Source organism: Corapipo altera, unplaced genomic scaffold, assembly GCF_003945725.1.
Source record: "Corapipo altera isolate COAL_440 unplaced genomic scaffold, ASM394572v1 70566, whole genome shotgun sequence".
Taxonomy (NCBI): Eukaryota; Metazoa; Chordata; class Aves; order Passeriformes; family Pipridae; genus Corapipo; species Corapipo altera.
Genome location: NW_020885555.1, coordinates 1 through 12,242, shown reverse-complemented (window position 1 = coordinate 12,242; position 12,242 = coordinate 1). Strand labels below are relative to the sequence as shown.

The window sequence follows — 12,242 nt, the reverse complement described above, 5'->3', positions numbered from 1 at the left end:
CAGCGCTCGCAGTTCAGCCCCTGCGTGTGGTGCTTGCAGACACAGCGCCCGTGCACCTGTCGGGATGCCACGGGTCAAGGGCTACAGAACTAGGCAGCGCAGCTACCCAGCTCCAGCAGGGCACGCGGGGCTGGCTCGCCCTACCATGCCGTCGGCGGTGGCAGGTGCCCCACTGAGCGGGGCACATTCAGAGGCATGCCCGTAGCAGAAGCAGTTCCCACGCATCACCAGCTCGTAGAGCGCGTAGTAGTACTTCTCCCGGATCTCCCGCCGCGAGTCCAGCAGGTCATCCCCCAGCGTGTGCAGCTTGGTGAGGTTCACCCGCAGGTTGGTGACACGCAGCAAGTCTGCGGCAGGGAGAGACTCGTGTTGGCATGGCATGGCTGGGCACATCCATGCACACCTCACCTCTGACGGGCACAGCTGGGCTGGGCTGTGCATGGCATAGCGGGCTGTGGGCAGTTCAGAGGAGCTGGGCATGGCTTGGGCATGGCTGGGATGGGCTGTGCATGGCATGGGGTGTCTGAGCAGGGCTGCTATCCAGGCTGGGCTGTTGTGGTTTTTTACAGCACAGTGTATTGGCCCAGGGCTCTGCATGGTTTGGCTCACAGGCATGTGGTTGCACGTGGCCATGTTGGGCTGTATGTAACTGCAGGGGTTCAACTCCCATGCACGTGGCTGTGCACAGTCTGCCTGTGTGTGGGCCAGGGCTCTGCACACCTCAGCAGAGCCTCTGCAGAGGCTGGGACCCCACGAGTGCAGAACAATGCCCTGGGCACAGCACCTTTATGGGTGGTGGGACACTCACCACTGGGGGTTGTGCCCAGGAGACAGCTGTCCCTGATGGATGCAGCCGGGGGGGCCCTGGCAGGAAAGGACAGCTCCCCAGAACTGCAGCTTCCCAGAAGCCCTGCCCTGCAGATTCCTCCCCTCCTGCTCCCAGTCTAAATTTAGCCCTGGGTGATTAACCCACTGCATCTTGTGCCCAGCATGACTCCCCATCTTGCACTGCGGCTGCTGCTCAGCACTGGGTGCAGCCATGGCACAACCATCCCCCTCCACTTGACCCAATACAGCCTGACCTTTAGCTGCTCCCACAGGGCAGGGTGCAGGAGGGGCCCGAGCTGCTGCTGGATCAGGGCTGATCAGGGCTGGATCAGGCCCTGACCCCACTGTGAGGCTCAGAGCAGGGAAAGAACAGCCAAAATAGCTGCGCCCAAAATAGAGCAGCCAGGCAGGAGCCCAGGGCTGGCGACTCACTCTGGATGGAGGAGCTGTAGGGGTCCCGGATAGGGATGGCAGGGTCCAGCACTCGGTAGATCACCTAGGATGGACAGCAAGGTGGTGAGGAGAGAACAGGGGGTCCCTCAACCCTCCTGGAGTGCTGCTGGGGCCTCACCTCTCCCTCAGTGGAGGGCTCGATGTCAGAGTAGCGGGACTCACAGATGACATCATCGATGCGGCGTGGGGGCCCATGGGGGACGTGGGGGAAGGAGGCAGTGCAGTCGTAGGCAAAGTAGCGATAGACCTTCCAGGTGCGCCCAAAGTCGGCCGAGCGCTCCACCAGCATGGCCGCGGGGCGGAAGGTCTGCAAGACACCCAGGTGGGATGGGGGCCAGCCCCACAGCCCTCAGGGGCCTGTCTCATCCCATCCCATCCCATCCCAACCCAGCCTGGGTACCCTAAATGTTGGGACCCACCTTGAAGGTCATGATGAGGTGGGTGAAGTGGAACTCGGCCTCCAGGTCCAGCTGGATGCTGACGTGCTCCACACCTGGGGATGACAGGTGTGATTGCTGGGAGCACCCACCCATGGCTCCCTGGGGCTCGTCCCCCCCACCCGGCCGTGGTCCAGGGGTGCGGCCGTGGCCGCTGGCTGAGTCACACTTCCTCAGCGTGGGAGGAAGGGAAAGAGAGCCCCCCGGGACAGGACAGGATGCCCTGCCACCCCCACCCACTGCTCACCATTCTCCGACTGCCACCAGGCTTTCTTGGGACGGGGGGCGAAGCTGGTGACCACGTTCTCGATGCGGTGGCTGTTGGTGTTGGTGCGGGCATCATAGGGCCGTCGCGAGTCGCAGATGAAGCACTTTTTCTCCTCCTGCGAGTGGGAGGCTCAGCGTGTGTCCTCAGCCCTGTCCCGTGACCCACATCCCCGCCCAGTGCCCCCAGTCCCCGTCCCACTCACCTGGAGGTGGCTGACAATGCAGTAGGGCTGAGGCCGGCGCAGCCCGCAGGTGGAGGTGGCACTCAGGCTGGCGGCTCGCCCCACCAACAGGTCCCCGGTGGCCGGGTAGCAGCTGCCGCGGGCACAGCCCTGGGGGGAATCGGGGGCTAGGCCCCCCCCCAGCCCTGCGGGGCGGCGGGTGGCTCAGGGCGCCGCGGGGCAAAGGGGGGGCCGGGGCTCCCCCCGCCGCGCCCGGGGCCCCTTCCGCGGCCGCCCGGAAACGGGGCGGCGGGGCCGGACCGGACCCCGGCACCCACCGGCCCCGCTGGGCGGGGGGCGCGGACTCACCGGCCAGCAGAGGCAGCAGCAGGAGGGCGCCGGGGCTCCGCTTCACCGGGCTCCGCATCGCGGGGCGCGACGGGGCGGAAAGGGGCGCAAAAGGCGCGCAAAGGGGGCGCTCGGCAGGTGCCCGGCGGTCCCGTCCCGTCCCGTCCTGACCCGCCGGTTCCCGTACTCGATCCCGTTCCCAGACCCGGCCCCGGCCCCGTCCCGGTCCCTCCCGGCCCCTCCGAACTGGGCGGCAGGCGCAGCGCTCGGGGCTGTGCGGAAAGCGCGGGGCGGATCCCGGCCGGAGTGGGGAGCGGGGGAGCGAAGCGGCCGGGACAGGCGGGAGAATACAGGAGGCAGGAGCAGGGGGAGGCAGGAGGCAGGGAAAGGCAGAAGGCACCGGACACAGGCACACACAGTTCAGGGCTTTATTTGCAGGCGCGCCCGCGATATAGGGGGGTGTGGAGTGGACGGGACCTCCGAGCTCGGGGACCGGAGGGGGGCTGCGGGGCAGGACCGGCCCCCGACGCCGTCGATGGTCCCTAGCAGGTGGCATAAGCGTTGGCCCTCTCGCGGATCTCCTGCAGCAGTCCCGAGACCTGCTGCTCCAACTCCTGCAGTTGTGTCACCTTTGCTGCCATTGCCTGCTCGTTGGCCCCAAAGCGCTGCTCCAGGTCTGCAGGACGGGACACAGTCATGGTGCAGCTCACCACCATGTCACCAGCCCGCATCACTCCTGGGTCACCAGGTGGGTTGGGCCCAGGGGGACACAGGGAGACGCACAAGGAGATGGTTCGGAATGTCCCCCACCATGTTCTCCCCCTCACCTTCCAGCTTCCTCTTGCTGTTGCTGGCCTTGTCCAAGAGGTTTCGGGCCTCTGTTGTCAGCTGTGTCACACGCTGCAGGGCCCCATCAGATACCCCATCCAGCACTCTCACCCGGTTCTTCAGCAACACGTAGCGCTGCGTCACGTGCGCGAGGTCCTGGTGGCACAAGGGCATGATAGTGAGGCTCAGCACCCCTAGCACTCTGTCTCTACTTGGTGCCACACCACGGCCAAGCAGGGCTGGAGCTCACCTGGCTGAGTGACCCTGAGTTGGAGGTGGCACGCTGTGCCCCATCCTTGGCTTGCTGGGCCATGTGGCGAACATTCTGGCTGCGCTCCTGCAGGGTAGTGACGCGTTGTGCCAGCTCCTGCAGCCGCCGCTGTGCCCGTGTCTCCTTGGCGTCCAGGGCCTGCAGCTTGCGCTCCGCCTGGGCAGGCACAGACACCGGCTGTGGCAGGCACGGCAACTGCCACACCCACGGTGCCGGGCCCACTGCCCTGGTGAACACATGGCACCCGCCCCCCGCCATTCCCCCAGTACCAGCCTCCCTATCTATGATGTGCCTAAAGGTATCAGTCTTGCTGTCCACAGTACCAACCCTATTGCTCCCAGTGTGCCCCCACAGCACCAACCCGGTTGTCCCCAGCATGCCCAAAACAGCATCCCCACTCCCGGCCATGCTGGTGGAATTGGCTCCACTCCCCAGCTGGTGCCCCTTACCTCCCTGGCTTTGTTCTCAGCTGCCCGGATGGCATTCCTGGCGCTCTGCAGGGCACTCCCTGCTGCCGTTGCCTGAGCCCGTGCCACCTCCAGTACCTGCTGTGTCTCCACCAGCTCATCCCTCACACCTTCTGCTCGCTCCCTGTGGCAGCATGGGCAGCTCCAGGCCCTGCCAAGGCTGGGGGACTGACCCCATACCCTGCCCACCTTGGCATATCCCTCATAACTCACCTGGCCTCCTGTCCCCGCGCCAGCAGCCCCTGTGTCATGGCCAGCCCCTCTGCCGTGCCATTGAGCACTGCATCAACCCCCTCCAGCTGGCTGATGCTCTCCCGCATCTCCCACAGCAGCTCCTGGATACGACTGGGGCTGCTGGGCAGGGAGATGTTCAGCACCTGCTGGGCCACCAACTCGATGCTGCCTGGGTCGGCTCCCTCCTCTGCAGGGACAGGGGAGGAGAGTGAGCTCAGGGCGGGTGCACTGAGCCCCACCATTTTCACGTGCCCACCTGGTGCTGGCACTACCTGCCAGGAAGGCCTTGATTCGACGGATGAAATCCCGTAGCTGGGCCGTCGCCTCCTCCGCACGGCTGTGGGCAGCCTGTGAGCGCCCCAGTGCCTCCTCCGCCCAGCTCCGTGCCCCCCGTGCCAGCTCCTGCACCTCCTGCATCTGGGGAGCAGCTGGCTGAGCAGGGGGCACAGGGAAGCCCCAGGAAGGGGGCATGGGGGTGACCAGGGGGCATGAGGTTACATGTGCAGGGACAAGATGGGGGCCTGCAAGGGAGCATGGAAGGAGGGTGCAAAGGAACATACAGAGGGTGCAGCAGTGGCCCAAGTGGGCACACAGGTGGCACAAGGGGCAGTTGTGAAGGGGTATAAGAGGGACACCAAGGGCTAATATCCTTGGAGGCATGGAAAGGGCACAAGGAGGGCATAGAAGGGGACATACAGAGGGACATGGAAAGGGCACAAACAGAACATGGAAGGGCACATCAAAGTGTCATGGAGAGGGCACAAGCAGGCCATGCGAAAGGGTCACAAGGGGACCCCAGAAAGTGTCATGGAGCCACCACTCCTACCTTCTGTGCCACAACACCCAGCTGCCCTAATGCCACCTCCAACTGCTGTGAGGCATTACGGGCGCTGCTCAGGGCTCGAGCTGAGATGGGCAATGCCCCTGCACAACCCGTGCCACCGCAACGCCGCGTGCCGTCACCGTCCCGGCACAAGGCTCCTCCACAAGGTGCGTGCTTGCAGCTCCGGTCTCCGGGTGCCCCACATATCTGTGATGATGCCAATGGTGCAGATGGCAGCTCAACACCACATAGGGAGAGACCCCCATGCCACTCCCACCAGTCCTGCTCTCACCTTCTCATTGATCCTGGCAATGCTGAGTCCCATCACCCGTTTCTGTGCCTCCCGCAAGGATTTCCGTGCTGCGGCTGTGCCACGGCGGAAAGCATCGCCCCGCTGCCGCAATGCCCGCTCAGCTGCCCGCCGCGTCGCCTGTGACCTGCTCAGCTCACCAGCTGTGCCATTGGCCACCACCTCTGCCTGCCGCGAGGCCTCCGCCGATGCCAGGATGCTGCGGTAAGACTCTGAGGGCGCTGGTGTCAGGGTTTGACCAGGATGGCTGCCACCAACCCCTCCAATCCTTGCCAGATGCTCTTACCGCTGAATCCAGTCATTGCTACGGTGCCGAGGAGGATTTGGAGATGGGAGGTGGTTCGGTTGAGACCCCCCAGCTTGTGGCTCAGCCCAGCTAGCTGGTCATGGTGCCGCACATCTGCCTGCGCCAACTGGTCCAGATGTTGTTCCAGCTCTTGGAGGTGCCTCCAGAAGTTGTCCAGCTCCATTCTTGGGGTGGGGATGGGGTCTTAAACTTTTTTGGGGGACAAAAGGAGGGTCCCCCCACACGAGCCCAATGCGCACACTTGCCTAGTGCCGTCCAGCTGCCCAGGCAGTCCACTGAGGAGGGGGCTACTGGGGTTGCCCGCTTCACCCAGCAGTCGTTCCACGCGTCCCAGGGCCTCCTCCAGCTCCCTCAGGCGACGAGGGCTGAGTGGGAGCGCGGATCCCCCCTCCCTCAGGGCCTGCACCTGTGCCCCAAGGCGCTGCAGCCCGTCCCGCAGGCTGCCCACGGCCGGGTCCCAGCGCCCGAAGCAGGGGTGGCAGGGCGAGCAGTGGGGGAAAGGCTCCTGGTAGCCCCGCTGGCAGCGGTCACAGTGCAGCCCCCCAAATCCCAGCCGGCACTGGCACTGCCCGCTGTCCTGCTCGCACTGTGGGCTCTCAGCACCCAGCGGCTCACACTCACAGGCTGCAGAGACAGTCAGATGTGTGTCCCGGCCTCCCCACAGACACCCATGCCCCCAGAGTGGCACCATATTCCCAGCATCCCACCATAATCCCCTATGTCTCCAGAGTCCCATCTATGCCCAGGGTCTCCTATGTCCCCACAGTCCCACCATGTACTCAGGGTCCCCTGAGTCTTCCATGGTCCCACAGACTCCCCATGTCCTCAGGGTCCCACCATGTCCCCAGCATCCCACTGTGTCACCAAGGTCTTCTGTGCCCCCAGCATCCCACCATGTCTCCAAGATCTCCTGAATCCCTTGTGTCCCCAGTGTCCCACGTTCAGAGACTCCACCCATGTCCCTAGAGTCTCATCATGCACCCAGATTCCCCCCAAAACTCATGTCCCCAGAGCCCCCACAGCCCCAGCCCCTGGAGTGTGCCCCCACCTCGGCACTCCTGCTCAGGGTCTCCCCAGTGGTGCTCCTGGCACTGGGAGCAGACACGGCCCCCGAACCCAGGCCGGCACTGGCACTGCCCTGTCACCTGCAGCAACAGTGCTGTGCTCAGTGGGTGGCTCACCAGGCCCCGGGAGGGCACTGGAGCCATGCCAGGGTGCCAGGGAACTCACCGTATCACAGACAGAGTGCAGGGCATGTATGGGGTGGCAGTCACAGGGCTCGCAGCCCCCTGGACCTCCCAAGCTCCAGAATTGGGGTGCACAGCGGTCGCAGCTCTTGCCCACAACGTTGGGCCGGCAGGTGCAGGCTCCCGTGCCACGGTCACAGGCACAGGTGCCATTGGCACAGTGTGAGGCCAGTGTGCCCCGCGGGTCACAGCCGCAGCCTGCAGGAGGGCGGGCATCCACTTGGGGCTCAGCAGTGCCCTGCTGGCCCCAACACCCCAGATCTGCCTGGCCCCAAAACCCATGCACAGGCCCAACACCCCTACCAATCCCAATCCCTGTCCCCTGCCCAGCCCCAACCCAGGCACAGCCCCAAACCTCACCTGGCCCTGACCCCCAAGCCCCAAACCCCCCAACACCACAAAATTCTGCCCAACCCAACTGCCCTGCACAACCCCAATCACTCTACACCCAACCACAGCCATGAGCCTCATCCCCACCCCAAGCCCTTGCTTCAGCCCAATTCCCCTAACCCAAACGCCTCAGAGCCCCCTGCCCCGCTCACGCCGGCAGCTGCGCTGCAGGGCATTGCCATAGTAGCCAGGCTGGCACTGGGCACAGTGAGGCCCGGCAGTGTGGTACAGGCAGCGCAGGCACTGCCCCGTGCGAGGGTCGCAGCCCCCCGGGTCGCTGGTGTCGATGTTGTTGTTGCACTGGCAGGGCCGGCACACGCCCCCCTCCATCTCCGGAGCCCCGAAGTAGCCAGGGGAGCAGCGGTCACAGCGGGGCCCTGTGGAAAGTGGGGGCTGTAGGTGCTGGGGTCCTGCAGCTCCAGTGCTGGGTGGTCCCCGCTGCACCGTGCCTGCCCTTCCCCTCACCTGCATATCCAGGTGCGCAGAGGCAGATAATGTGGTGGGTCTCCTCACTGGCGTGGCAGGAGCTCCCGTGGTAGTGCCGTGTGCCGGGGTAGCCAGGACAGGGGCAGGGCCGGCACTGCTGGCCTGAGCCCAGCACGGGATTCCCATAGTAACCATCCTGGCACCTGCAAGGACAAGGGATGAGTGCCCAGTGGATCCATCACAGCCATCATATACCATCCCACCATCCCATCCATCCCATCTCATTCCATTGTATCCCATACCATCAAATCTCATCCTATCCCATTCCATTCCATCTCAATCTCATCCATCTCATCCCATCCATCCTATATCCAATTATATCCATCCCATCCCATCCTATACTACCCTACCTCATCCCATCTCATCCCATCCCCCCATTCCAACATATCCCATATAATCATATCTCATTCTATCCTATCTCGTTGTATCTATCCCATTCCATGCCACATCACACACCACACCACGCCATGCCATGCCATCCCCTCCCCTTGGCCCTGGCTCACCTCTCACAGTGCCGTCCATCCGTGTGGTCGCGGCAGCGCAGGCAGGTGCCCGTGCGAGGGTCACACTCCTCAGCGTGCCCGTTGCACTGGCAGGGCCGGCAGGCAGGGAAGCCCCAGTAGCCGGGCTGGCACTGGTCACACTGCCGGCCCACGGCACCAGACTGGCACTGGCACTGCCCGCTCACTGCGTCACACAGCTGGGAGACCGAGCCCTCCGGGGAGCAGATGCAGGCTGTGGGGCAGCACGGCTCCAGTCAGGCACAGGGATGCAGGGATATAGGGATGGACAGACAGACAGGCAGGGGACCAGCACCGACTCCAAGGACTGTGGCACAGAAGGGCTCATGTGGACACACAGGTCCACAAGAACATGAGTGGACAGACAGCCAAGTGAGTGCCAGGCAGGACAGCGTCCACAGGGGGCTTAGGTGGATGGATGGATGGATGGATGAGTGGATGGATGGATGGAGGGGGGAACTGGGATGGGCTGCAGGACAACAGAGCTGAGATGGACACGTGCATGGATGGACAGATGTACAGACAAGTGAACAAGGCAGTGAACAGAGAACTGATGGCTGGACAGAGACAGACAGGAGGGACAGGGATCCCTGGCAGACACAGATCCCACCACTTACGGCTGCATCCCTGGGGCCCGAAGCCATAGCTGCCTGGGGCGCAGCGGTCACAGCGTCGGCCGATGACGTGGGGCTTGCACTCGCACTGCCCACCCTGGACCTGGCACTCGCTGCTGCGGGAGCCCTGTGGGTCGCACTGGCAGGCTGCAGGAGCAGGACCAGCATGGGGCCAGGGCTGCCCTCTCCACACCTTCCCACACGTACCGATGCCCTGTCACTGCTCTCCTGCCCACCCTGCCACGGGCATGGCCACATCCTGACCCACTGCCCTGGGCAGGGCTCCACCTTGCCCACTCCTCAGTCCCATCCCCGCAGGGTCCCCACTCACGCAGTGCCCCGCCGTGCATCAGGGCCGAGACGCTGCAGACCAGGCGGGCGCAGGCCTGGGCCAAGGGGTGTGGGGGGGCCATGTGAAACACCTCCAGGCACCGGTACCGCTCCAGCTCCTCCTGGCGCGCTGCCGCCTCCGCCCCATGGAAACCCGGCAACTCCAACACCCGTGGCAGGAGCACCAGCTGTGGGAAGGGGAGAGGAGAGGGGGTTGGGGGGCACAGACAGCCCCCACTGCGAGACCTGGCCCCTGCCACCAAGACGGATCCATCTGTCCCAGTACAGCCCTGATCCTGCTGGAGGCTCAACCACTCAGCTCCATCAACAGCTGAAGTTCCACTGACATCCCCAAACCCATTGATACTCCCATACTAATTCCTATCCCCAAAGACTTCCTTATACCCTTCCACACTGACATCTCTGTGCCAACTCCAACTCTGTCAAAGTCCCAGTCTCATTGGTATCCCCTTCTCCATCAACATCCTCATCCCATCCCATCCCATTCCCTCCTCATTCTACCTCATCCTCATCCCCATCCCATGTACATCTCCAGAGCGGGGTCACTGCCCACCCCAGCCTGTGGTCCCCCATCTCTGCCCATCACCCCACCCCTGCCAAGCCCCAGGCATGGGCTGCAGTGGGACCCCCCTCACCGAGTCAATGAGGATGAAGGCGCCGGGGTGGCGCTGGGTGACACCAGCCCGCTGAAGCCGCATGGTCACTTCATAGGGGGTGCTGGGCTCGAAGCAGAAGGGCCGGGACAGCAGCACATACCTGTACAGAGTCAGGTGTCAGGGCATGGGCACAGCGGGGCCATGGGGACAGCAAGGGGACAGCAGCAGAACCTAACCGCCTTCCTTGTCCCTGTCCCCATCCCTCACCTGTGTGGTAGGATTGTCCCTGTTTCCATTCCATCCCCATCCCTCAGTTCTGGGAGTGTGGTAGGGCTGTCCCTGTCCCTGTCCTGTCCCGATCCTTGTCCCCACCTCCATCCCACCCCATCCCATCCCATCCCACCTCTGGCTGTGGGGCAGGCTCTCACGGTACATCTGCTCGGAGGGCAGCAGGTTCCCACAGCGAGGGCTGGTGGGCAACACCCGGGAGCTGACACTGACCACGACCTCCCAGTCCTCAGCTGACTGTGGCAACAGGTGAGGCAGTGTCAGGGCTGTGCCATGCCGGGCCGTACACACCGTGGCCACGGCCGTGACCATGCTCACCTCAGGCTCGTAGCGGATGAGCAGCTCGTAGTCCATTGGGTAGGGCACGTTGTCCATGAGGAAGGTCAGGCCAGCCCCGTCCCGCACCCGGGCGAACCCCAAGCCTGTCCACGTCACCATGTGCCCAGCACCATCCCGTACCACCTCCTCCACGTCCGGCTGGGCAGGGCACCGGCACAGCTTGGCCCAGGCTCTGCCTCCAGACTGCCCCTGCCCCACAGTGCCAGCCTGTGCCCTCTCCCACCACCCCAGGGCTCACCTTGGGGGGCTGTTGGCGGCTGCGGCGCAAGGGGGTGCGGAGCTGGGGGGCACGGGGGGAGCTGCGCTGGTGCCGTGAGCGTCCCTTCCGCCCCCCTGACTCCCTAGTGTTGTACTCCAGACAGTCCTGAGGCACCTCTGCCCTGATGGCACCCTGCAGGGATGGGGTCAGGGGATGGTGGCCATGCACAGGGACAGCCATGCACAAGGATAGCCATGCACAGGGCATGGTGACAGCCACATGCATGACAGGGTGACAGCCATGCATGGAGCATGGGTTACCGCCATGCATGGAGCATGGTGCACAGTGACAGCCATGTACAAGCACAGGGACTCCCAAGAAGACTCACCGGGAGCTGGGGGTGGCTGTGGCCATGGCCGGTGGCCTGCTCAGCCTCATAGGTGTAGTAGTCGAGGGGGGCGCAGAAGAATCCGGGTTGTACCTGGTCACACTGCCGCCCCATGATGTGGGGACGGCAGGGACAAGCCCCGTCCTCCATGGAGCACCTGGGGGCGACCATCCTGTCCCTCCATCTGTCCTCCTGTCTGGCTTTGTCCTCATCCGTCCCTCCATCTCTGGAGATGGAGACCCCTCCCTCCCTTATTCCATACCAGTCCCCTCTATCTTCCCAGCCTTGTCCCCATCCCTCCACCAATGTTCCCATCCCTCCCCCCCATGTGTCACTCCCAGCCTTGTCCCCACTCCCATCCCATTCCATGCCCCTAGGTGCTGTGCTAGGCCCCACCGGTTGCTGTAGGCTCCCCCGAAGTCACAGGCGCAGGGCCGGCATCCCCCCCAGGTCGTAGCTCAGGCCCCAGAACTCAGGCTGCAGTGAGGAGGGACATGTAGGGATGTGTGGGGCCAGCCCAGACCTGGGGGTAGCCATGGGGTTGGGGAGAGTCAGGGGCATGGTGCATGGTGTGGGACAGGCTGGGGAACTCACCACGCACTGGCTGCAGGAGCGCCCGGCCACGAAGCGTTTGCAGTAGCAATCCCCACTGATGGGGTCACACGGGGAGCTGCCCATCACCGTGCCCCGCGGGTCACACCGGCACGCTGCCCCCCGCACATGCATGTGCATATGTGGGAGGCTGCCATGTGGGACCACAGCCCATGGGCTTCATGGCCGTCCTTCCCCATTCCATGTCCTTTCATCCCTCACCCCTCCATCCCCATCTCTCTGTCCCCATTCCTCCGTCCTCAGTCCTTCCATTCCCATCCCTCCATCACATATCCCTCCATTTCCATGTCTCTATCCCAGATCGTTCCATCCTCATCCCTCCATCACCATCCCTTCACCTCCATCCCTCCATCTCCCTCCCTTCATCCTCATACAACCAATCCCCTTTCTCAATCACCACCCCTTCATCCCCCATTCCTGCCTCCTCAAGCCTTCATCCACACCCCTCCATCATTCTTCTACCCCCATCCCTCCACC

General features: G+C 64.1%; 1 protein-coding gene and 1 pseudogene across 1 annotated transcript; both read right to left on the bottom strand.

The window, feature by feature from the left end:
* Positions 1 to 6: 6 nt before the first annotated feature.
* On the bottom strand, positions 7 to 2,675 carry LOC113940607 (laminin subunit beta-2-like; the record flags this gene model as incomplete). Its single annotated transcript, XM_027631767.1, has 8 exons — positions 2,516 to 2,675; positions 2,189 to 2,352; positions 1,966 to 2,101; positions 1,701 to 1,774; positions 1,400 to 1,588; positions 1,261 to 1,324; positions 145 to 347; positions 7 to 56 (listed from the first exon to the last, which is right to left on the bottom strand). Coding segments are annotated over exons 1-8 (938 nt in total), but the record flags the coding sequence as incomplete, so codon positions are not given.
* A 233-nt stretch (positions 2,676 to 2,908) lies between these two features.
* On the bottom strand, positions 2,909 to 11,997 carry LOC113940609 (annotated as a pseudogene).
* Positions 11,998 to 12,242: the final 245 nt, after the last annotated feature.